The sequence below is a fragment of the Mustela putorius genome, unplaced genomic scaffold, assembly GCF_011764305.1.
Source record: "Mustela putorius furo isolate JIRA1106 unplaced genomic scaffold, ASM1176430v1.1 tig00537227_pilon_pilon_pilon, whole genome shotgun sequence".
Lineage (NCBI taxonomy): Eukaryota > Metazoa > Chordata > Mammalia > Carnivora > Mustelidae > Mustela > Mustela putorius.
The window spans coordinates 33,444,632-33,470,138 of NW_025422368.1; the positions used below are offsets into that span (position 1 = coordinate 33,444,632).

General features: G+C 39.5%; 1 protein-coding gene across 1 annotated transcript; it reads left to right on the forward strand.

Moving 5' to 3' along the window:
- Positions 1-1,625: 1,625 nt before the first annotated feature.
- ART4 (ADP-ribosyltransferase 4 (inactive) (Dombrock blood group)) lies at positions 1,626-14,109 on the forward strand (the record flags this gene model as incomplete). The annotated part of the gene is made up of 3 exons (XM_045073190.1): positions 1,626-1,862; positions 4,832-5,540; positions 13,532-14,109. Coding segments are annotated over 3 exons (1,038 nt in total), but the record flags the coding sequence as incomplete, so codon positions are not given.
- Between the last annotated feature and the right edge of the window lie 11,398 nt (positions 14,110-25,507).

Genomic DNA, 25,507 nt, shown 5'->3' on the forward strand with positions numbered 1-25,507 from the left:
TCAGGTGGACCATTATTCAACAGTGAAAAAAAAAATCATGTTTTTGGTAATTATTAAATTATATGGAGATGTGTTTACATTAAAAACGTTAAGAGAAAAAACAGTATGAAAAATTGCATACTATTTCAGTCCTAAATGTGTGTGTGTATGCAGGTGTGTGCATGTAGGTGCATGTGTGTGTGTGTGTGTAGCACCAAAATCTAAATCTAAATAGTATCTTTTTCCAGGGGATAGGTTATGGATAATTTTGTGTCCTCTTTAATACTTGTCTGAATATACTGAACTTTTTTTTTAAGATTTTTATTTATTTATTTGACAGAGATCTCAAGTAGGCAGAGAGCCAGGCGGAGAGAGAGAGGAGGAAACAGGCTCCCCGCGGAGCAGAGCCGATGCGGGGCTCCATCCCAGGACCCCTGGGATCATGACCTGAGCCGAAGGCAGAGGCTTAACCCACTGAGCCACCCAGGTACCCCTAAATATTCTGAACTTTTGTAATGAGACAGAACTGCCACAATTGTTAGATGAAAAACTATCTTTAGAGTGCTAAAAATGCCAGAATTTCTAAGAACGGGATTTTGTTTCTCTTCACAGTTAAATACTGAATCGGGAAGTATAGCTGGGAAAGATTTGCAAGAAAAACAATTACCCCAGGGACTGGAGATAGAGGCAGGATGTTCAAATGAAAGGGAATTGCCTGAGAGAGGGTGTTTAAATTTTTTATTATTTTTTTATTTGACGGATGGAGATCACATGCAGACAGAGAGGCAGGCAGAGAGAGAGAGGGAAGCAGGCTCCCGGCTGAGCAGAGAGCCTGATGTGGGGCTCGATCCCAGGACCCTGGAATCATGACCTGAGCCGAAGGCAGAGGCTTTAACCCACTGAGCCACCAAGGTGCCCCGAGAGAGGGTGTTTAAAGAGCACATGTGAGGCATTAACTTGGCATGCAGGACCCTACTTTTGATCGGTGTCAGCTGTTCCAAGGCTGTCTTCTGACAGTAGTCATTAGGATTCACTATAGACTGAACTAGTGTGGACAGGGCTCTGATGCCTTCCAAAGAGAAAATAGGGAAGAGCTGTGACCCCAACAGTTATAATTTCTGGGATGGAGACTTTCAAAGTAACAGTGGAAAGCAGCAACAAGAGCCTTCTTTCTGACAGTAATCCTCAAAGGTGTGCTGCTTCCTATCAGCCCCTTCTGGGCAGGGCCTATCAGCAGCACCAAATGAGCATGACATAGGCCCACCTTGAGGTGGCATCTCCCCAGCAACCTGCGTGAGCCAATCAAATCACTCGCAATGGAAACCTGCAGCTGCAGATAATGTCACTTGGCCCCAAACACTGTACAGCATGTGCCTTTCCTGTCTTCCTGAGAAAGTTAGGGTTGAACTGCTGAGCCTGACCCTTAACAGGCCTTTGGAATTCCCCCCTACACAGACCAGATAAGAGATTTTTTTTTTTTTTTTAATAGGAAACTAACAAGTTCGCTCTTACAATCCCTTATTTGGTGCAGCGATCTGGCTATTTCACAGAGATTTCAGCTCTGCAAATAAACTGGAGACCATAGCTTCCCTCGGAGAAGCTGCTGGTTAGAGGTAGTCAACAGAAATCTCCACAAGACATGAACAAGGAAAGGTCTTGCTGAGACTCACCCAAAGGAAATCCCGGAGGAGAATGCTGAGCCCTTATTTCACAATGAAGCAGCAAGAGCGGGAAGGATTTGTAACACAAATGAATATCGACCATTGACCAACAGAGGCAGAAGGATTCTCCCAACTACTACCGCAGACCCCACAATGAGACTCTGGCTCCTTCATCTCCTACTGCTGTTCTCTGGCCTGCAGACCCCCACCTGGAGTTCTGAGGTAGGGCGCAATTGAGGAGGTGATTTCTTTATGGTCCGAGCTTCACTGGGGCGCGTTCCTGGTGACAATCTTTAAGTGACCTTTGGTCACTTGGGATCTAATTTCATTCAGACATTTTTAAAAAGATTTTTTATTTTATTTATGGGACAGAGTTGGGGGGGACATAAGCAGGGGGAGTGGGAGAGGGAGAAGCAGGCTCTCCACTGAGCAGGGAGCCCAATGCAGGACTGGATCCCAGGACCCTGGGATCATGACCTGAGCAGGAAGTAGACACTTAACCAGCTGAACAACGGAGGCACCCCTCATTCAGACTTTTTAACCAATAATGCTACTGAAGGTGTTGAAAGCAATTCTTAAAGATTGTGGAATGCTTTAGAGTTTATAAATTTGGCATTAATGGAAGCTAGAGGCATAATGTGATTTTCTTGATTCCCCATAAAATTTAAGTAAAACATTGCTTCTGTAGGACAAATGATATAAAATATAGTCTATTTGGCTTTCGACTGTTTCATAGGGATCAACTCAAAAGAAGTATTATAATTTAAAGTTCTATATAATAAAAAATAACCTAATGTTAAGAGATAACAGAGTACATATTTGAGATGTAGTGATATATTAAAATGTTTAGAGCTCACAGGATGTAACAGAACATGATATGGTTGACTTTGTTTTGTTTTGGCTTAAATAGATTCTGTAGGCCTATTTGTAAACCTTCTGTAAAGAGTTATTGGTAAAAATCATGTAAGCGGTCTTAAAAATCTGCTCCATTTTACACACACCTAGATGTCTTCTCATCATAAGTAATAGTAAAACACCAAATGCTGTGGTTTTGAGCTTCAGCTGCAACATCTTTGATGTTGACTAGATGGGATCTTATTTCTTAATATAAGGAGTGCTATTTATTACAAATGCATTGTTTCTTTGCTAAGAAGAAAACATCTTGGAATTTGGATAGTTGAAAATATGGCTCTTAAAAAATAGACTGATGATACTTAATGAACTTGTATTTAAATCTCTAACCTCAGTTTAATATGGACTAGATATTCGTCCATTGAAGGGCATCTTGGTTCCTTCCATAGTTTGGCAACTGTAGCCATTGCTACTATGAACATTGGGGCACAGAAGGCCCTTCTTTTCACTATGTCTGTATCTTTAGGGTAAATACCCAGTAGTGCAATTGCAGGGTCATAGGGAAGCTCTATTTTTAATTTCTTAAGGAATCTCCACACTGTTTTTCAAAGTGGCTGTGTTCCAACATTGTAACCATTACCACTAACAGTATAAGAGGATCCCCTTTCTCCACATCCTCTCCAACACATGTTGTTTACTGTCTTGTTAATTTTGGCCATTCTAACTGGTGTAAGGTGATATCTCAATGTGGTTTTGATTTGAATCTCCCTGATGGCTAGTGATGATGAACATTTTTTCATGTGTCTATTAGCCATTTCTATGCCTTCTTTGAGAAGTGTCTGTTCATGTCTTCTGCCCACTTTTTGACATGATTATCTGTTTTGTGTATGTTGAGTTTGAGGAGTTATTTATAGATCTTGAATATCAGCTCTTTGTCTGTATTGTCATTTGTGAATATCTTCTCCCATTCCGTGGTCCATATATACTATGCAGTATTATGCCCCCATCAGAAAGGATGAATATCCAACTTTTGTATCAGCATGGACGGAAGTGGAAGAGATTATGCTGAGTGAAATAAGTCAAGCAGAGAGAGTCAATTATCATATGGTTTCACTTATTTGTGAAGCATAACAAATAGCATGGAGGACACGGGGAGTTAGAGAAGAGAAGGGAGTTGGGGGAAATTGGAAGGGGGGACGAACCATGAGAGACTGTGGAATCTGAGGAACTAACTGAGGGTTTTGGGAGGGAGGAGGGTGGGAGGATGGATGAGCCTGGTGGTGGGTATTGTGGAGGGCACGTATTGCATGAGCACTGGGTGTGGTGCATAAACAATGAATTCTGGAAAACTGAAAGAAATTTTAAAAATAAATTAAAATTTTAAAAATATGGACTAGATATTAATAAATAACATTCAATTGACTACCCATGGGAAATTGTCTCTTTCTCATTCCTGGTTTCTAGGAGGAGGGACTGTCCTAGGCACAGTCCTGAGCACTGTACCACTCCCCTGGTGGTGGGCAATTTTAGTTGATTGGTAACATCAGGAATAATAACTAGGCATTCTGAGTTTGACTCTGCTCTTCCTCCCCCTGGGAGTTAGCCTTACAGAAAAGGGCATGAGCTCTGTGTTTCTCTATGACAAGAGTCTTATCTTTGTGCTGGCCACAATCCAACACTGTCTGCAGCTCAGTGGGCAAGTCGCCTTGTTCTGTGGTATAGTCTTAACAAGTCTACTTGCCATCAAACCTAAAGATGTGTGCCCCAACAATTCAGCAATGAAGGTGATATTTTAACCTTCATACATGCTCTGTTTTCCTCAATTTTTAAATCAGATCCTGGTCAAAAGAGAAGGCTGTTATTTACTGGGGACCCTTTGGGAGAACCCAACATTACTCATCACTGAAGTTTTTTCTTAGGTGAAGTTCAAAGACTTAATACGGGTTTTAGGTATTCATAAAAGAGATATTTATTAACACCTATGACAGAATGTGAAGGGCTTTAACAGGAGAAACAGAAAGTATACATAAACTTTAAGATTATAATTTTTTTTCTTCAAAGTACTATGCAAAAATACTGGTTTTGGTTATACAAGAAGGGTCACTTCCTCCCTGGGGAGGTGAGTCTTTTGAACTTCTAGTAATATTTATCAAACCAAATTCAATCTCTGGCACAGATCACTGATGCAGGATATACTAGGGCAGGGTAATGATTATGAGTGAAACTTATTCTAGCAAATACATTTTGAGAAGACGTGGCTTTATGGAGGATAGCAAGTCAACCAGAACATCCACCACCTGATTTGAAAAGTTAAACTCGAGATTTTTCTTTTTTTATAGGTTGCAGTTAACATCGACTTTGACTTGGCACCAGATTCCTTTGATGATCAGTACCAAGGCTGTAGCCCACAGGTCATGGAGAAGCTACGCCAAGGGGATTATTTCACAAAAGAAATAGAAGCACATAGAGATTACCACGGGGTCTGGAAGAAAGCCCACTTAACCTGGTTGAACAGAGCCAAAGATATCCCCAAGAACATGAATATTACACATGTTCTGGCCATCTTGGTTTATACATCAAACAACAGTGTCCACACAAGCTTCACCAGAGCCATGGCCAATGCTGGGAGGTCTCCACAGCATTATGAACGTTCATTCCATTTCAAGTACCTACACTACTACCTGACCTCAGCGATCCAGCTGCTAAGGAAAGAAATGGTCATGAAGAATGACTCTCTGTGTTTTGAGGTGTATCATAAGATGAAGGGTATCAATTTGGAAGCCTACAGTGGTGCCACCATCCGATTTGGCCAATTCCTCTCCACCTCTCTCCTAAAAGAAGAGGCACAGAAGTTTGGGAACCAAACTCTATTTACCATATTTACCTGCCTGGGTGCACCTATACCAGAAGACTCTCGCAAGAAGGAGGTCCTGGTCCCTCCCTATGAGTTGTTCAAAGTTGTAAATATGAGCCATCATCCAAGGGGAAATTGGTTGCAGTTACGATCCGCTGGGAACATGAGCACATACAACTGTCAGCTGCTAAAAGGTATTATATTATCCATCTAAACGGAATCTATTCTTTTTTTTTTAACTTTAAGATTTTATTTTTATTTATTTGACAGAGAGAAATCACAAGTAGGCAGAGAGGCAGGCAGAGAGAGAGAGAGAGAGGAGGAAGCAGGCTCCCTGCTGAGCAGAGAGCCCGATGCGGGACTTGATCCCAGGACCCTGAGGTCATGACCTGAGCCGAAGGCAGTGGCTTAACCCACTGAGCCACCCAGGTGCCCCATAAATGGAATCTATTCTTATCAGGATCACAAACAACTATTCTTTTTAAAAAGTTATTTTTCTGAGTAGGGCTTATTGGGGACCAGGCCAAAAATATGGAAATTGGCCTTCAGGAATGGTGGAACTGACAGATTAGAGAAGACTTGCCTTATTCCTGGTTTCCCTCCCCTTCTTTCTCCTCAACTACTTCTGGAAAAAATGTGTTTCTTCAGTGCTAATATGTGGGGCATTCTAGACACAGAGAGTAAACCTCTACTGGAAAAGATAGCACATAAAATATAGCATTTTTACCTTCACCCTCAAACTCTCTTTTGCTTTTTGTTTTGTTTTGTTTTTGTCATGGTCATTACAGGAAAAGGGAGTGCTGTGAGTAAAGCAGGGGGTATGACTTAGTCACTTACTCTTATCTCTTACCCATCTTCTATGTTCCAGGAACTGGGATGGGAGGCATCATGTGATATGAGATGAATAAAGCAAAATCACTATCCCAGGAGGAGTTTTAGTCTAATAAGAAATGGAAATATGAGCAAATGTCCACACTTGAAAGCACTAAGCAATACACCAGACGTTCAAGGAATGGATGTGGCTTCTCAGTGTAGGAAGCTACTCATTCTTTCTGTGAGAAAGTCTTCACCATCAAGGACCCCATGGGACTTGAAGTAGGAATGGGGGTTTTCAGTGAAAGAAGAGAGAAAAAGTCATTTCAAGCAGAAAAGAGCATATGCTGAATGACAGAGCTTTCAATCAGCCAGTGTCTTTAGGGAATCTCCACAATTCTGGATGGCTAGAATGTAGGAGGTACAGGACACGGGAGGAGCATGGGAGTCAAAAAGGAATACGGGATGGGTTGGGGTGGAGAGACTTCTGATGGGCCAGATGGTTAAAACTCTTGTATTCTATGCTAAGGACTTTCAAACTTCATGCTATAGGTAATGAGAAGCCACTGGAAAATTTTAAGGAGTGGAACAGCAGTTAGATCAGTATTTTAGCAAGGGCTCTAATGATATGGTGGAAAATGAACTGAAACAGGAGAAACTGAAGATACCACAGAACAACAACAACAAAAATATATTGCTAAGATCTTTTGTAGAAAAATAGGTAGCCAACTCCACTCTGTCCCTGTATGTTACCAGCCACAGTCTCTGCACAAAATGGTAGTTCTGTGGCAAGTGCTATGCCCTGTTTGATTCAGAAAGAAGATCGTCCTTATCCACACGTACATTTCTTCACACTCACACTTGACTGCAGTGTCTACCTTCAGAATATCCCTGACTCTTTCTCGAGTCTGTCATTATTGCTATTGTTAGTAATTCAGGCTATCAGCATTGCTCAGCATTTTGGGGCTGCAGTGTTACAGTGATCCTGAAATTGGCTTCCATGCTGAGGTCTTGGGCCTGCTTACTCAGGCCTATCTGCAAACCCAGACCAGGAGAGAGGTGACTCAATACTTTTATCTCTTGCCTATCCTTAGAAGTGTGGCAGGCAACAATAAGGGTGGAATGAATATCTGTTCCACAGAACCAAGAGATTAGTATTTGCAGAAGAGAAAGAAAAACTAGAGTATGAAGCAGTGAGATTTTGATACCAAACAAGAACATGCGTAATCAGTTTCCAGGGTCCTTTAGAACTATACTGTTGCTTCATCCTCATAGAATGAAGCTGAGACAGAAAAATTTTTGTACTAGGTTGATAAGCACAGTATTAAGTAATATTAAGTAAAAAGTTGTAGTACATTTACATCAAAGGGTAGGAAACTGAGAAAAAGGAATATAAAATAGAAACTATTACCCATACTCCCAACTCTGTAAGTCTCAAAGGAAACTATTTCAAGGTTCTTCCCACCAAATTAACGATCTTTGCTTGCCTGTCAGAAAGCTACTCAAACACAACTGGGAGTTGAGGCTTAACTCGAGTAGCCATGCACACTGCTAGACTCTGGAAGCTTGGCTGGTCTTGACTGGGTATTTGAAATCACAAATCATACTTAAGGGAGTCAGTAAACTCATATTGCTCTGTAAGTTCTTTATGGGCAGTCCTGTGACAACATAGTATTTAAGAGTCTGGCATTAATCCAGGCAGTTTGACCCCAGATCTACTCTGTCTCGATTCCTATCCAACTTGTACCATTTTTCAGCTGTGTCCTCAGTCCAGTTGTTTAAACTTCCTATGTTCTTCTACTATGTAAGGAGCATCATAATAGAGCCCCACAGGGTTTTTGTGAAAATAAAACAAAATACAAAAATATTTCTACATGATTTAGCATGTAATAAAGGGTAAATAAGTGTTAACCACTATCAACTTCAGTCTCCTGGCACATAGAAATGTTCAATCTACATTTGTTGAAAAAAAAAAAAAAATCTGTATTTGTTGAACAGCAAAAGATAAAGCATTCTCTTTCAATGCTTCTAAGTGGTCTTGTCTTTGGGTCAGATGACCAGATAACTCAATTGACTAAAGACAATTTCAATATTTGCTAGAAAGAGAAAGTATTCTAGAAAGCTCAACCCTTAGTCAAATATAGGGAACTATAGCCATGATGTAACTGATCTGGAATGTGGTCATTTGCAATGTGAGTTACTACATCTAAATTCTTCCTGGAAATTCACCACTGTGCAGTCTTGGGAAGAGATTGTAAATGGCAGAAGAAAATGACCCCTGGTCGTAGAAGGTGATATTTTGGTCAGAGACATCACGTGGTAGGCCAAGAGCTGGAGCTGGAGTGTCTTCCCAGCCGGCACAACCACAAAACTATTTGGGAGATTGAAAGAGGGAGAGGAAGCAGCTCGAGGTGTCGGGATGCTGCTCTTCCTTTGACTTCATTGGCTCTGGCTGAAAGTTGCAGAGAAGGCTGCTCCATTCTCCGGTTCTGCCTTCCCTAAACCTCACATGGAAGCCCACTAGGGAAGCCTCAAGGCTGCCATTGGCTGGTTGTTAGCACAGACACTTTAGTTGAGGATAAAAAGACTATATTATCTCGAGATATAGATCCACCTATCTCTATGGATTACCAAAAAAAAAAAAAAGTTTGATTAACCTCATGATGCTTTCAGCTATTTGCTGCAATGGTGTCTGTTTTCTCAAAAAGTAAGCAGTTTCTGAAACTTTCCTTAAGACATTTCTGTTAACTGACAAATAACAACTTTACTTATCCCAACATCGTGGAGCAGTATTGGGTTGATTCATATATGAACAATGGGAGGAGGGAAGTGCTGTATTTTTCTTTTCTGGGAGTCCTTCGCTGGGAGGGAGGAAGATCAGTGGACCCTCCCCAGACCTGCTTTTCTAGCTAACTGCTATTGTCTGCCATCAACCTCCCAGTCGGGATTCCCAGAAGGTATTCTGGAGGACTGATATCCAATTCCTCATGAAACTGGTATCCTCTCAAGAGACTCTTTCTTATGCCTTCAGTTTTTTTCCCAAGCAGAAGCCCCAAGCTATTCTACATATAAAAAGTCCCTCTGAGCCAATGACTTGTTTCCTCTCTTGTTCCCTCTTAATCTGACAGACATCATATTTGAAAGACAATACTAACACTTTTAAAATTGGTCAGCCAAGACACCAGAACTCTCCCAATGAAAAGACAATAGAATAAAAAAAAAAAAAAGACAATAGAGAGTATAGCTTCCCCAGACCTTAGATTTATTTCGAAATTGGTTCTGTTAACTTGAACCTACAGTTCTCAGTTTTAAAGAGTATTCATAAATCTGTTGCCTTCAGAGTAAATAGGTCAAATTGGTAGCATAATATATTTAAGCAAGGGCATTTGCAAAGGAAAAATTGTTTAAGACATTCTACACTAACAGCCCTCCCTTCTAATTCTTCTCTCACCCCTCTTGTGACCTATACTGGTTACCATAGAAACAGATATTTTCATGCCCATTGAAAGACTCAAAATATGTTAGTTATTTGTCCGTAAATGTTGCTTTGTTCAGGAAAATAATCCGTGCCAAAAATCTGTAAACACACAAATACATACTCTGTTCTGTATCATTGGATTCACAAAGAAGGATTTATTTATGGAAATGTTTCACATAATCAAAATTCTTAAGAATTTTTCTAGAAAAAATACAGTCAGTTTTTGTAGTAAGCCTGGTTTTATATGCTAACTTTGCCAGTTACTGGCAGTGAGAATGTGGGCAAAGGCTTGGTCCCTGTGTGTCTCCATTTCTTTATAGGTAATATAGGGGGAAATGTAATGAAACCTTCCCTATAGGATTCTGGCAAGTGCGAAGTGACTTAAGCATGTAAAAGCTCTTAGATCAGATTCTGACATTAGTAAGTACTCAAAACTTGCTGCTACTATTACTGTTACATATTATTTATTTTATTTACTTCCTGTTTCCTGTTTTCTCTTGCCCTGGGCTTTATCTCAACTTAGTGTTCCCTAGTTGTGGCAGCACATTAACCTTGAAGTAGAGTGTCTGTCTCTGCTGAATGGATGAAAGAATGAGTAATTGAGAGGTAGCTCAGGCTGTTAAGCGTCTGCTTTCTGCTCAGGTCATGATCCCAGGGTCCTGGGATTGAGTCCCGCACTGGGCTCCCTGCTCAGCAGGGAGGCTGCTTCTCCCTCTTCTCCCTGCTCAAGCTCTCTCTCGCTATCTCTGTCACTGTCTCTGTCTCTCTCTTTCTCAAACAAATAAAATCTTAAAGAGAAAAGGAAAGAATGAATAATTGAATGAATCTAGGAGACCACACAGCATGGTAGAAAAAAGAGAATAAACTTTGGAGTCAGGGAGCACTGGACACATATGTTAGTAGCTATGTGGCCTTGTGTGAATAACAACCTATGAGCCTGTTTCTTCATTTATAAAATGGGGCAAAGGGGAGCATTGTGGCAGTACTTGGCATCCACCCTCTCAAACACAATTGAAAAACTCTAGGCAAGTACTTAGCACATGGAAGTGGTATAAGAGTTCAGTGGCACAAATGTGTGTTTCAGTGATATTGACAGTGAAGAAAAAAACAAAGGAAGAGACAGAAGAAACAATGTTTATCAGTGTCTGAGTGCCAACTATTTCCTAGATAACTCTCTAAAAGTAATACTCATTAATCTCCACATTTTGACAGAAAAAGGCTGTAGATAACATTTGCCTCCAAATATCAGATTAAATAGGTATACTGTATGTCAGTTTTAGTTTTTTTCTGCTTTTTTCAAGGGATTGAGTGTTTCTTTCTGAACAATCTGATATTTCACAGATTCAGAGTTCAGGAAATACAATCTATATTATGTATTTCTCCCTAAACTATATACCATAAGGCCAGATTGATCAGATTAAATTATAATCCACAAAAATATTATACTTACATAACAAATCTCATTCACAGAAGGTTTTCACACACACTATCTGTTTAATTCTTATATCCATGCTGTGCATTGGTTACTGACCCAACTATACTGGTGGGAATACTGAGGTTGAGAGAGGTTACGTGGTTTGTATGAGATTATTCAGTTTATAAATGACAAAAGTAAGACCTTTTCCCATGTTTTATGACAAAAAGCCCAGGACAATGTTCTCTATAGACTGCTTTCAGGAGATTTATTTGTCCGTTCAAAAATATTGTTAGGAACCTACTATTCGTTTCAGTCCTCTGTGACTGTAACTGCATTATAACTCACTTCATACACACGTAAACATACAAGTACACACATATGTATAACAAGACAATCATTCACAGTACACATGTCATTTAACTCTAGGGTTTTTTATTCTAACGCTTTTTATCACATTATTGGAATGAAGGTCATAATAAAACATTAATGCATCACAACCTCCAATTTGAAAAATACTCTACTAGATACAGAGGGGGAAAAAAGCATTGAATAGATAGTCTAGAAGAAAAGCAAAAACAAATGCAAAAGTAAATTTAATGTGAGTTATCCTTAAATAAAAGATTTCATAGACATTTAATTCACAAATGTTTTTCATTTATTCCCCTAAAGAAAGATATTGTCTGTGTAAAAATAATGATAATAATAGTGTGAGGTAGAAATGTTAATGACTGTAAGAAAGAGAAAAAGTAACAAGAGAGGAAAGAAAAGTTACATTAACCTGAGAAAATAAAATTAAAGTAAGCTTTTTTAATATCCTAGTTATGAGAAAGGGGGCTGAAGAGGTGGTTTTGAAGAACGAATATGACTACAAAATAGTAATATCTGTATGTTTGTCCTTATTTGAGCTTCAGTCATTATAGCAGCCATGAAGCAAAGTAGTGACCCTAGAATTTGCAACAGTCTTGAGATGAGATGCTCTCGCTTTACAGATGAAAGTACCTAACAGGTCCAATGAAAGTACCTAACATAAAGGTCATTTAGGGACAAAGCTTCAACACTTCCAGCTAATCACTTCCAGTAACCATAATTTCTACCCACTACATTGTTTCACTGTCAGTCAATATTCTCTGATAACTCTTCAGTAAAATCATATTCCATTAAAAAGTTAGAAAGAACAGAGTCAGAGGTCCTTGTGATCTCAGCCTCAGTGAAGAGAAAACAAAACAAAAACTTTGGGAATTACTGTAGTGAATGAGCTGCTCAAGTCATATTAATGGTCTCAAGGTCCCTGTGAGAATTCAGATAATAAACTAGACTAAAATTTAAAATAATAAATTTTAACAGGAACTTTAACAGAAGTTTAGAAACATTATGCATTATTACTTTTCCTTGTCTACTGTTAATGGTAAAAATGGATTTTTAAAATTGCATTTACAGAATTCCAAGAAATTCCAGGAAACTCTAAGGATTTTATGCATTATTATGTGAAAGTAATGGGAAAATATTTCTCCATCATGTGGTCACTCTATCAAGCAATATGTTCAAATATTGAGGCAATCACAGAGTTAAAAGTCTTCCTGAACCCAAGCATCTTTTCTACCTTAAACAGTCAGTGAAGTCTAGTTGAAAAGGAAATCCCTCTCTTTAGAACATTTTGTGGTATATGGAGAAATGATACTGTAGCTAAAAAGATAGAGTTAAGCCAGACTGCCTGAGCTGGAATGCTGCCTTCAGTGCACACTAGATGTGCGCTTAGTGGTAAGTTTCTCCACATGTCTGTGTCACTGTTTGATGACACTGACAATGAGAATAATGAGAATAAATACCTCGTACATTTCCTGTGAAGATTAAATGAGCTAATTGATAAGAAGTGCTTAAAACAGACCACAGCACAGAGTAAGTTGCTAATCAATGTCAGCTTTCATAACGGTGAGGAAGGTGATGATAATTAAAATGGTGATGGTGCCACTGGGGACAATAAAGATGGAAAATCATGAGCTCTCACACACCAACTAGCCGGGAACCTGGAGTAAATCTCTGAACTCCTTGGTGCTGTTCCATCTGCAAAATGAGCAAGCTGAATTCTGCTGGTTAGAAAAAATTTTAAGGGTGCCTGGGTGGCTCAGTGGGTTAAGCCGCTGCCTTCAGCTCAGGTCATGCATGATCTCAGGGTCCTGGGATCGAGTCCCACATCAGGTTCTCTGCTCAGCAGGGAACCTGCTTCCTCCTCTCTCCTTGCCTGCCTCTCTGCCTACTTGTGATCTCTCTCTGTCAAATAAATAAATAAAAATCTTTAAAAAAAAAAAAAGAAAAAAGAAAAAATTTTAAGAGGATACTTTTATAAAGTAGCGAACTTCAAATATTTTTATTAGGAATTTTCTAAGTTAAAAAAAAAGTGAATCAAAGGAGAAATGAGGTTGCTTTTTAAAAAAATAAACTCTACTCCTTAAAAGTTCTCTTTGTGTTCATTTTTACAGGTTCCAGCAAAAAGTACAACCCCGCTCCTGTGGTTATTGCTTCTCTCTCCTTTTTGACCAGTGTCGTCACCTCTTCCAAAAGTGGAGTGTAAAGGAAACTTGGGGTTTTGCTTTCTCTGTGCCTTTCTGCTTGATGCCAGTCAGGGCATCCTGAATACCCTCGGGGAACCACTCTGCCCAGTTATCAACTGATGTAACACTCGCTCAGCTCACTGCCTGAGAGCAGACCTGGAACTCAGTGTATTTCTTCTCCATGGATAGAGAGATTTATCAGGAATAGAAAAGGACCCAGTCAGAACTAGTGAGATACGGTCATGGTAATTTTTTGGAATTGGGTTTGGGAGTGGGATGGGAGCCTTTTAACTGAGTGGAGATGGATGAAAGCAGAATGAGTATGAGCCCACAGCTGCTAGCCACTCTCTTGCCACCAGGAGGGGAGACTCTATCTCCTTGAGAATGGAGCAAACACAATGAAGGAAGAACTGAAAAATGGAAGGAAAAAAAAAAAAAGAGTTCTGGGGCACCTCGGTGGCTCAATCTTTAAGCATCTGCCTTCAGCTAAGGTCATGATCCCAGGGTCCTGGAATCAAACCCCACATGGGGATCCCTGCTCAGCAGGAAGTCTGCTTCTCCCTCTCACTTTGCTTCTGTTACCTCTCTCAATGTGTCTCTCTCTGCCAAATAAATAAATAAAATCTTTTTTTTAATAAACATATAATGTATTTTTATCCCCAGGGATACAGGTCTGTGAATCGCCAGGTTTACACACTTCACAGCACTCACCATAGCACATACCCTCCCCAATGTCCATAACCCCACCCCCCCTCTCCCAAATCCCCTCCCCCCAGCAACCCTCAGTTTGTTTTGTAAGATTAAGAGTCACTTATGGTTTGTCTCCCTCCTGATCCCATCTTGTTTCATTTATTCTTTTCCTGCCCCTCAAACTCCCATGTTTCATCTCCACTTCCTTATATCAGGGATATCATATGATAGTGGTCTTTCTCTGATTGACTTATTTCACTAAGCATGATATGCTCTAGTTCCATCCACGTCGTCGCAAATGGCAAGATTTCATTTCTTTATATGGCTGCATAGTATTCCATTGTATATATATACCACCTCTTCTTTATCCATTCATCTGTTGATGGACATCTAGGTTCTTTCCATAGATTGGCTATTGTGGACATGGCTGCTATAAACATTCGGGTGCACGTGCCCCTTCGGATCACTATGTTTGTATCTTTAGGGTAAATACCCAGTAGTGCAATTGCTGGGTCATAGGGTAGCTCTATTTTCAACTTTTTGAGGAACCTCCATGCTGTTTTCCAAAGTAGTTGCACCAGTTTGCATTCCCACCAACAGTGTAGGAGGGTTCCCCTTTCTCTGCATCCTCACCAGCATCTGTCATTTCCTGACTTGTTAATTTTAGCCATTCTGACTGGTGTGAGGTGGTATCTCATTGTGGTTTTGATTTGCATTTCCCTGATGCCGAGTGATATAGAGCACTTTTTCATGTGTCTGTTGGCCATCTGGATGTCTTCTTTGCAGAAATGTCTATTCATATCCTCTGCCCATTTCTTGATTGGATTATTTGTTCTTTGGGTGTTGAGTTTGCTAAGTTCTTTATAGATTTTGGACACTAGCCCTTTATCTGATATGTCGTTTACAAATATCTTCTCCCATTTTGTCAGTTGTCTTTTGGTTTTGTTAACTGTTTGCTTTGCTATGCAAAAGCTTTTGATCTTTATGAAGTCCCAATAGTTCTTTTTTCCCCTTGCTTTCCTTGCCTTTGGTGATGTTCCTAGGAAGAAGTTGCTGCGGCTGAGGTCAAAGAGGTTGCTGCCTGTGTTCTCCTCAAGGATTTTGATGGATTCCTTTCTCGCATTGAGGTCCTTCATCCATTTTGAGTCTATTTTTATGTGTGGTGTAAGGAAATGGTCCAATTTCATTTTCCTCAATGTGGCTGTCCAATTTTCCCAACACCATTTGTAGAAAAGGCTGTCTTTTTTCCATTGGACATTCTTTCCTGCTTTGTCGAAGATTAGTTGACCATAGAGTTGAGGGTCTATTTCTGGGCTCTCTATTCTGTTTCATTGATTTATGTGTCTGTTTTTGTGCCAGTACCATACTGTCTTGATGATGACAGCTTTGTAATAGAGCTTGAAGTCCAGAATTGTGATGCCATCAACTTTGGCTTTCTTTTTCAATATTCCTTTGGCTATCCAAGGTCTTTTCTGGTTCCATATAAATTTTAGGATTACTTGTTCCATTTCTTTGAAAAAACTGGATGGTATTTTGTTAGGGATTGCATTAAATGTGTAGATTGCTTTAGGTAGCATAGACATTTTCACAATATTTGTTCTTCCAATCTAGGAGCATGGAACATTTTTCCATTTCTTTGTGTCCTCTTCAATTTCTTTCATGAGTACTTTATAGTTTTATGAGTATAGATTCTTTGACTCTTTGGTTAGGTTTATTCCTAGGTATCTTATGGTTTTGGGTGCAATTGTAAATGGAATTGACTCCTTTATTTCTCTTTCTTCTGTCTTCTTGTTGTTGTAGAGAAATGCAACTGATTTCTGTGCATTGATTTTATATACTGACTCTTTTTAAATTCCTGTACAAGTTCTAGCAGTTTTGGAGTGGAGTCTTTGGGGTTTTCCACATATATCATCTGCAAATAGTGATAGTTTGACTTCTTCTTTGCCAATTTGGATGTATTTAATTTCTTTTTGTTGTCTGATTGCTGAGGCTAGGACTTCTAGTACTATGTTGAATAGCAGTGGTAATAATGGACTTCTCTGTCGTGTTCCTGACCTTAGCAGAAAAGATTTCAGTTTTTCTCCATTAAGAATAATATTTGTGGTGGGTTTTTCATAGATGGCTTTGATAATATTGAGGTATGTGCCCTCTATCCCTACACTTTGAAGAGTTTTGATCAGGAAGGGATGCTTTGAAGAGTTTTGATCAGGAAGGGATGCTTTGAAGAGTTTTGATCAGGAAGGGATGCTGTACTTTGTCAAATGCTTTTTTAGATCTATTGAGAGTATCATATGGTTCTTGTTCTTTCTTTTATTAATGTATTGTATCACATTTATTGATTTGTAGATGTTGAACCAACCTTGCAGCCCTGGAATAAATCCCACTTGGTCATGGTGAATAATCCTTTTAATGTACTGTTGGATCCTATTGGCTAGTATTTTGATGAGAATTTTTGCATCTGTGTTCATCAAGGATATTGGTCTGTAATTCTCTTTTTTGATGGGATCCTTGTCTGGTTTTGGGATCAAGGTGATGCTGGCCTCGTAAAATGACTTTGGAAGTTTTCCTTCCATTTCTATTTTTTGGAACAGTTTCAGGAGAATAGGAATTAGTTCTTCTTTAAATGTTTGGTAGAATTCCCCCAGGAAGCCATCTGGCCCTGGGCTTTTGTTTGTTTGGAGATTTTTGATGATTGTTTCAATCTCCTTACTGGTTATGGGTCTGTTCAGGTTTTCTATTTCTTACTGGTTCAGTTGTGGTAGTTTGTGTGTCTCTAGGAATGCATCCATTTCTTTCAGATTGTCAAATATGTTGGCATAGAGTTGCTCATTGTATGTTCTTATAATTGTTTGTATTTCTTTGGTGTTGGTTGTGATCTCTCCTCTTTCATTCATGATTTTATTTATTTGGGTCATTTTTCTTTTCTTTTTGATAATTCTGGGCAGGGGTTTATCAATCTTATTGATTTTTTCAAAGAACCAGCTCCTAGTTTCGTTGATTTGTTCTATTGGGGTTTTTTTGTTGTTGTTGTTTCTATTTCATTGATTTCTGCTCTGATCTTTATGATTTCTCTTCTCCTGCGGGGTTTAGGCTTTCTTTGCTGTTCTTTCTCCAGCTCCTTTAGGTGTAGGGTTAGGTTGTGTATTTGAGACCTTTCTTGCTTCTTGAGAAAGGCTTATACCACTATATATTTTCCTCTCAGGACTGCCTTTGCTGTGTCCCACAGATTTTGAACTGTTGTGTTTTCATTATCATCTGTTTCCATGAATTTTTTCAGTTCTTTTTTAATTTCCTGGTTGACCCATTCCTTTTTTAGAAGGATGCTGTTTAGTCTCCATGTATTTGGGTTCTTTCCCAATTTCCTCTTGTGATTGAGTTCTAGCTTCAGAGTATTGTGGTCTGAAAATATGCAGGGAATGATCCCAATCTTTTGATACCAGTTGAGACCTGACTTATGACCCAGGATGTGATCTATTCTGGAGAATGTTCCATGTGCACTAGAGAAGAATGTGTAATCTGTTGCTTTGGGATGAAATGTTCTGAATATATCTGTGATGTCCATCTGGTCCAGTGTGTCATTTAAGGCCTTTATTTCCTTGTTGATCTTTTGCTTGGATGATCTGTCCATTTCAGTGAAGGAAAAAGTCCCCTACTATTATTGTATTATTTTCGATGTGTTTCTTTTATTTTGTTATTAATTGATTTATATAGTTAGCTGCTTCCATGTTATGGGCATAGATATTTAAAATTGTTAGATATTCTTGTTGGACAGACCCTTTGAGTATGATGTAGTGTCCTTCTTCATCTCTTATTATAGCCTTTAACTTAAAATCTAATTGATCTAAGGATTGCCATCACAGCTTTCTTCTGACGTCCATTAGCATGGTATGTTGTTTTCCACCCCCTCACTTTAAATCTGGAGGTGTCTTCAGGTCTAAAATGAGTTTCTTATAGGCAGAACATTGATGGGTTTTGTTTTTTTAAGATTTTATTTATTTATTCAACAGACAGAGATCACAAGTAGGCAGAGAGGCAGGCAGAGAGAAAGGGAGAAGCAGGCTCCCTGCCGAGCAGAGAGTTGAACGCAGGGCTGGATCCCAGGACCCTGGGATCATGACCTGAACTAAGGCAGAGGCTTTAGCCCACTGAGCCACCCAGGCGCCCCTGGGTTTTGGTTTTTTTATCCATTCCGATACCCTGTGTCTTTTGATTGGGGCATTTAGCCCATTAACACTCAGGGTAACCATTGAGAGATATGAATTTAGTGCCATTGTATTGCCTATAAGTTGACTATTACTGTATATTGTCTCTGTTCCTTTCTTATCTACTACTTTTAGGGTCTCTCTTTGCTCAGAGGACCCCATTCAATGTTTCCTGTAAAGCTGGTTTGGTGTTTGCAAATTCTTTCAGTTTTTGTTTGTCCTGGAAGCTTTTTATCTCTCCTCCTATTTTCAATGATAGCCTAGCTGGATGCAGTATTCTTGCCTGCCTGTTTTTCTCGTTTAGTGCTCTGAATATATCATGCCAGTTCTTTCTGACCTGTCAGGTCTCTGTGGATAAGTCCACTGCCAATCTAATATTTTTACCATTGTATGTTACAGACTTCTTTTCCCAGGCTGCTTTCAGGATTTTCTCTTTGTCACTAAGGCTTGTAAATTTTACTGTTAGGTGATGGGGTGTGGACCTATTCCTGTTGATTTTGAGGGGTATTCCCTGCACCGCCTAGATTTTGATCCTTGTTCCCTTTGCCATATTAGGGAAATTCTCTACAATAATTCTCTCCAATATACCTTCTGCTTCCCTCTCTCTTTCTTCTTCTTCTGGAATCCCAATTATTCTAATGCTGTTTCATCTTATGGTGTCACTTATCTCTTGAACTTTCTCCTCGTAGTCCAATAGCTGTTTGTCTCTCTTTTGCTCAGCTTCTTTATTCTCTGTCATCTGGTCTTCTATATCACTAATTCTTTCTTCTGCCTCATTTATCCTAGCAGTAAGTGCTTCCATTTTTTATTGCACCTCATTAATAGCTTTTTTTATTTCAACTTGGTTAGATTTTAGTTCTTTTATTTATCCAGAAAGAGCTTTTATATCTCCAGAGAGGTTTTCTCTAATATCTTCCATGCGTTTTTCGAGCCTGGCTAGAACCTTGAGAATCATCATTCTGAACTCTAGATCTAACATATTCCCAATGTCCATATTGATTAAGTACCTAGACTTCGGTACTTCCTCTTGTTTTGTTTTGTTTTGTTTTTTGTGGTGAGTTTTTCCACCTTGTCATTTTGTCCAGATAAGAATATATGAAGGAGCAAATAAAATACTGAAAGTGTGGCAAAGACCCCAGGAAAATGCGCTTTAACCAAATCAGAAGAGACCCCAAATTGTGGGGTGGATAAAGGGGATAAAAATAAGTTCAGGGAAAAAAAATTTTAAAAAGAAAAAAAAAAAAAAAAAAAAAAAATATATATATATATATATATATATATATTAGATTGGTGACTAGAACCAGGCCACCCACTTACTTTTGGGAGTATTTTGGTCTCTTAGAAAAAACTACCTCCTAAAATTTTTAAGAATGAAAATCATATATAAGAGTAAACAAGATGAAGGGATGGAATATGCCTATAAAGATGAAAAAAAAACTTTTTCAATTTCTAAAAAATGAGTTGATAAAGTAGGTTGGTTGGTAGAATAAAGAAAAAGAAAGTGTAGAGAATTTGCTCAGGTTGGAGACTGGAACAAGCCCAGAGCTAGATTTAGATTTATTTATTTATTTATTTAGATTTAGATTTATTTTGATCTGTTAGAAAAAGTTGTACCCCAAAAATTTTAGAAGAAAAAACCCTATGTGTATACAAAAAATAAAGTTAGATACAATGAAGGATAAAATATGACTATAATAATGAAGGTTCAAAAAAGATTATTATTTTTTTTAATGAAAGGTATTGTTAAGATGAACTAGTTTAAAAACATTTAAAAAGGAAAGGGTAAAAGTTAAACAAACTTTAGAGAAGAAAAAAAATAAAATTAAAAAAATTTAAATTAACTGCAAGACTAAAGAATCATAAAGAGAAAGCCATGAGTTCCATGCTTTGCTTTCTCCTCTGGAATTCTTGTTTTCCTTGGTAAGTGAACTTGGTCTTGGCTGGATTTCTTGTTGATCTTCTGGGAGAGGAGCCTGCTGTAGTGATTCTCAAGTGTCTTTGCCCGAGGTGGAATTGCACTGCCCTTACCAGGGGCCAGGCTAAGTAATCTGCTTGGGTTCGCTTTCTGGAGCTTTTTTCCCTGAACACTTTCCGTAGAGTTCCAGAAGACGGGAATGAAAATGGCGGCCTCCCAGTCTCTGGCCCGGAGGGGCCAAGAGCTCGAGGTCCTACTCCTCAGTGTGCCCTCAGAGAAAAGCACTCAGTCACTCCTATCTCCCTGGCCTTCAGCTGCGCTCCAAGCTCACCCAGCCTGTGACTGGTTCAAGGTAACCCCGAGCTGAGAGCTCACTCCTCGCTCTGTCTCTGTAGCCGGCTTCCCCGCTCTAATACCTGTGAGCTCTGGGACACTCAGACACCCCTGATCCTTCTGTGACCCTGCGGGACCTGGGGCCGTGCTGACCCCGCATGGGCCTCACCCCAGTTTAACCTCTGGAGCGATGTCCCTCACAGACTTTTAAAAGCCCTGATTTAGTGCTCCATTGTTCTGCGGCTTACTGGAGCCAGCCCCTCCCCCCACGGTCTATCTTCCGTGGCTTTGGATTCACTTCTCCGCCAGTCCTACCTTTCAGCAAGTGTTCTGTTTCTAGAATTGCTGCTTTTCTTCTCTTTGATCTCTTGTTGGATTTGTAGGTGTTTGCACTGGTTTGATAAGCTATCTAGCTGATATCCTGCTACCTGAAGTAGTCTCAGCCTGCCACTTCTCTGCCATCTTGACTCCTCCCCTAAATAAAATCTTTTAAAAAATAAGAGGAAAATAAAAGAAACAGTTCTGATGAAAGAATATGAGCCCCTGGATCCAACTATGCCTGAAACTGGAATCCTGAGTTTTTAAAAAATTACATAAATCAATAAATTATATGTTTGCATAAATAATTTGAATCAGATTTCCCATCTCAAGCAAAGAGTTTATGAATACTTATTTTTTTTTATTTAACAAGCCTAAATAGGAACAAACAGAGAAGCTTGAGTTTGAAAGCACAGAACAAATTCTTCATCAAATGGAAAAGCTTTGAACCCCGGAGAAATAATTAAAGTGTAGATTTTCTTCCAAGATTTTTATCAGCATTCAAGACCAAAGCAGTGTAGACTCAGATAAGAGAAAATATTAAAACTTGAGAAATAAAAGGGTAAGTTAATAAAAGATAGTGAAATCTCATTCACTGGTATCTATAAGGGAGTGCTACATATGTTTCTAAAATATTACAAAAGTTAGAATTTAAATCCATATGTTAATTTATAGAAGGACTTTATAGAAAATTGGGTTTTAAGTTGTCATCAGAAATTTAGGTACATTTATTAGGAAAGCATGTGGATATATGTGGATATAAAGGAAAAAATGGGGGGGGAATCTGATAACCAAGTAAATATCAAAGATAAATCGAGTCCCCACTATGTGACAGTAATTAAATAAAAAGAAGTATAAATCACCAAACTTCACAGCTGGGAATGTTCTCCAACTCCCCTCAGTTGCCTACAATATAAATGAGGCAATGGGAGTTGTTTTACCTGATTTCCAAAGACCCTGATACTGGGCTACAGGGGGTCGAGGGGAGGACTAGCTCTATACTTTAAATTATGGAAGTCCATAATACATGCCCCTCTGAGAGTTGGGAAAGAAACAACGAAAGTGAAGTCTGCTCATTTGACCCCAGCAGGACTTTCTAAAGGGACGGTGCCATGAGAGAAGAGACTCAGTGGGGAATTTGCTGCATATAATCACCCAGTTGAGAATTCGAGTATCTAGTATATCATTCTTTCCACAGAATTTTGAGAACAGGGCCACATGCACCTCAGACACCTAGCTTACATTGACCTCTATTCCTAATAAGGCAAGCATAAAATTTCCATAGACCCAATTTTCATGATTTATTGCCCAGGGACCTTGGTAGGTTAGTGGTTACTGAACAGAGAGTCCCATGGGCATGGCTCTGGGAAAAAGATTTGCTGTGAGTTTTTGCAAGTCAACAGAAAAGCCTCCGAACATGTTGCAAATTTTTTTTCTTGTGCTTTATAAATGCACTTTTTGAGCTATACTGTGTACAAAACACTTTGGGGATTAAAAGTTGAATAATGGGGGCACCTGGGTGGCTCAGCGGGTTAAAGCCTCTGCCTTCAGCTCAGGTCATGATCCCAGGGTCCTGGGATCGAGCCCCACATCGGGCTCTCTGCTCAGCAGGGAGCCTGCTTCCTCCTCTCTCTCTGTCTGCCTCTCTTACTACTTGTAATCTTTATCAAATTTATTTATCAAATAAATAAATAAAATCTTTAAATAAATAAATAAATAAAAATAAATAAATTTTAAAAAGTTGAGTAGTGTAAGCCAGATCATCCATGAGTTTACGATCTCTTGGGGGAAATGAAGAACAGAACACCAACAAGTGATAGAGGAAATACCAAAAGAAAGGGGAATATCAAGTCTTCTGTTCACGAGAGCTCAAAAGGGCTTCTGAGGCAAAAGAAGAAGCCAGGAAGACTTCAGGGAGGAGGCAGCATTTGGGTGAGGTCTTGGAACCTTGGGGTGGGAGCAAGGAGTGAGAGGAAGAAGACAGTCAGTGTGGGTATGTGTCAAGCGTTTAGTGCCAAAAAGGATGCAAAAAAAGTGCTGAGTTTCGAGAAAAGTGAGATCCCTCTGTCCTACGGTTGGATACAGCTTTCTATTGGAAATAAAGCTCAACAGAGGGCTTCAGATAGAAAAGGAGAGCTGAGTAGAAGAGAAACAGGGGATATAGGAATGATGGGTGTACACAAGGGTCAGGAAATAGACCTGGCAGAGTGAAACTGTAATGTGGGCAGGGGAGGAAAGAGCTACCTGATCAAGCTAAAAGGCCAGCCAAACGCATTGGATCTCCATGAGAGATCATTCTTCTGAGTAAGAAGCTAGCTGGGTGATCTTAACACATGTACCCAGCACCTGCAGCACCAGAGTCCCTTATGAACTTGTTAGGAGGATGAACCCTAGGGCCTGATCCCACATCTATAAAATCAGAAACCTAGAACTTGTGTTAAGAAGCCTTCCAGGCTTTTGACTGATGGGATTATGATCCATAAAGGAATTACCAGGTTTTTAAAAAGATAATTCTTCCTCCTGCTGCTACTTTTTTTTTTTTTACATGCTTCATTTTTATTTGTCTACTTTTCCCTCTAACATGAATCTGTATTGTGTAATTATAACTTTGGTAAATTCTCAATCTTTTTCTTTCTTCTTCTTTTTCAGAGTTGATTTAGTTTTTGAACTTTTCTTTTTTCAGAGTTGATCTAGATAAGTAACTTAAAAAATCAAATGAAATTTTTATTGTGGTTACAGAGATTTCCTAAATTATTTGGTAGAGAATTGACATGATTCAAAGTTCATGAAACATTAGAGGAGACCAGTTTCAAAAACTTCATTGTAATTTCTGCTTTTTCCTTCTGGGAGATCTTTGAAGGTAAAATGGATAAATTCACCTGGGTGGTTAAAAGAGCTAGCCCTATAAAGTTGCAGAGTATTTATCTCCTGTGGTAATTTTTATTAATGCTTCTCTCCTTTTTGTGTATGTAAAAAATACTCTAGCTTCACTTATTGTTTTATTTGCATCTTTATGATTCAGTGTTCTAATATGCCTATTTGCTCTGACTTTAAAAATAATAAACCAGTGAAAGAAATTTTCTGTGGAGCTTGATTTATTGAGAGAGATAGGATTCTTGGCCTGAGGTGTCTAATGATCTGAATCAAACTGACTTACACTTTATGAACCCAGATCTTGACTTGGCAAAATTCAATAAACCTTTATTGAATTGGATGCTTTCAGAGACGCTAACACATGCCAAACATTGGCAAGTGATAAGATGTGAAAAAAAAAGAGGTATTGCAGTATTACAGGACTCCCTCCTCCCTCCCCCCTACACTGCCCTCCTCCCCCCCTCCTCCCTTCCTTATCTTCATATAGTAAGTACCCTTGCATTTTATTTTGTTGTGCTTCTTGACAGTTCACTTTCTACTCCCCACTATTGCTTCATTCCGTTAGGTCACACTGTGCTCATGGCCTCTGGAGAAGGAATGGAACTAGATATAAGGTAGAAACTAGTGAGTTCTGCTTTTCAAAACCAGAAGGAAGGAAGAGAAAATGAGAGGAACCCAAAACAAAGAATTTGAGGGAAACACTAAATAAGAGTAATGGGTTTGAGAAGAGTGTAGCTCCCCCACCCCCAAATATGTCCATACGTCCACAGGGTGGGCAGAAGTCATTGGAGTGGACAGACCAGTGGTGCTCGGTGGTAAGATGTCTGTGAGAGGCACTGTCAGTGATGATCGGCCTCAGAGGAGCCACGAGCATCTGAAAACCACCCACCGTTACTGAAGAAACTTGGCTCATCCTAGCTGCCATTCCCATTGATGTGTGGTAAGGACCTCCCTCAAAATGCCCCCAGTCATGCCTCCAGTCTTTTTTTTTTTTTTTTCATATTCTATTTATTTGTCAGAGAGAGAGAGAGAGCACAAGCAAGGGGAGAAGCAGGCTCCCCACTTAGCAAGGAGCCCAATGCCAGATTTGATCCCAGGACCCTGGAATAATTACCTGAGCCGAAGGCAGATGCTTAACCAACTGAGCCACCAGGCATCCCATGATTAGGACTTTTCTTTGCCCTTGTTCCATTCATTTCCCCATGACTCTCCTAGCTGTCGCAATATCCTGGGACACAATCTTTTTTGTTTGTTTGTTGTAAGATTTTATTTATTTGAAAGAGAGATCACAAGCAGAGAGGGGGCAAAGGGAGAGGGAGAAGCAGGCTCCCCACTGACCAAGGAGCCCGAAGTGGAGCTCTAACCCAAGACCATGGGATCACAACATGAGCTGAAGGCAGACGCTTAACCAACTAAGCCACCCAGGTGCCCCTGCTGGGACACAATCTTAAAACCAAGAGAAGGCAGGTGAGAACCTGAAACACACATAGGTTCAGAAAAAGTGAGAGCAGCACTTTCCACCTCCCATTTCTACAAGGTGTTTTTGAGGACAGGGTAGCAAATGGATACACT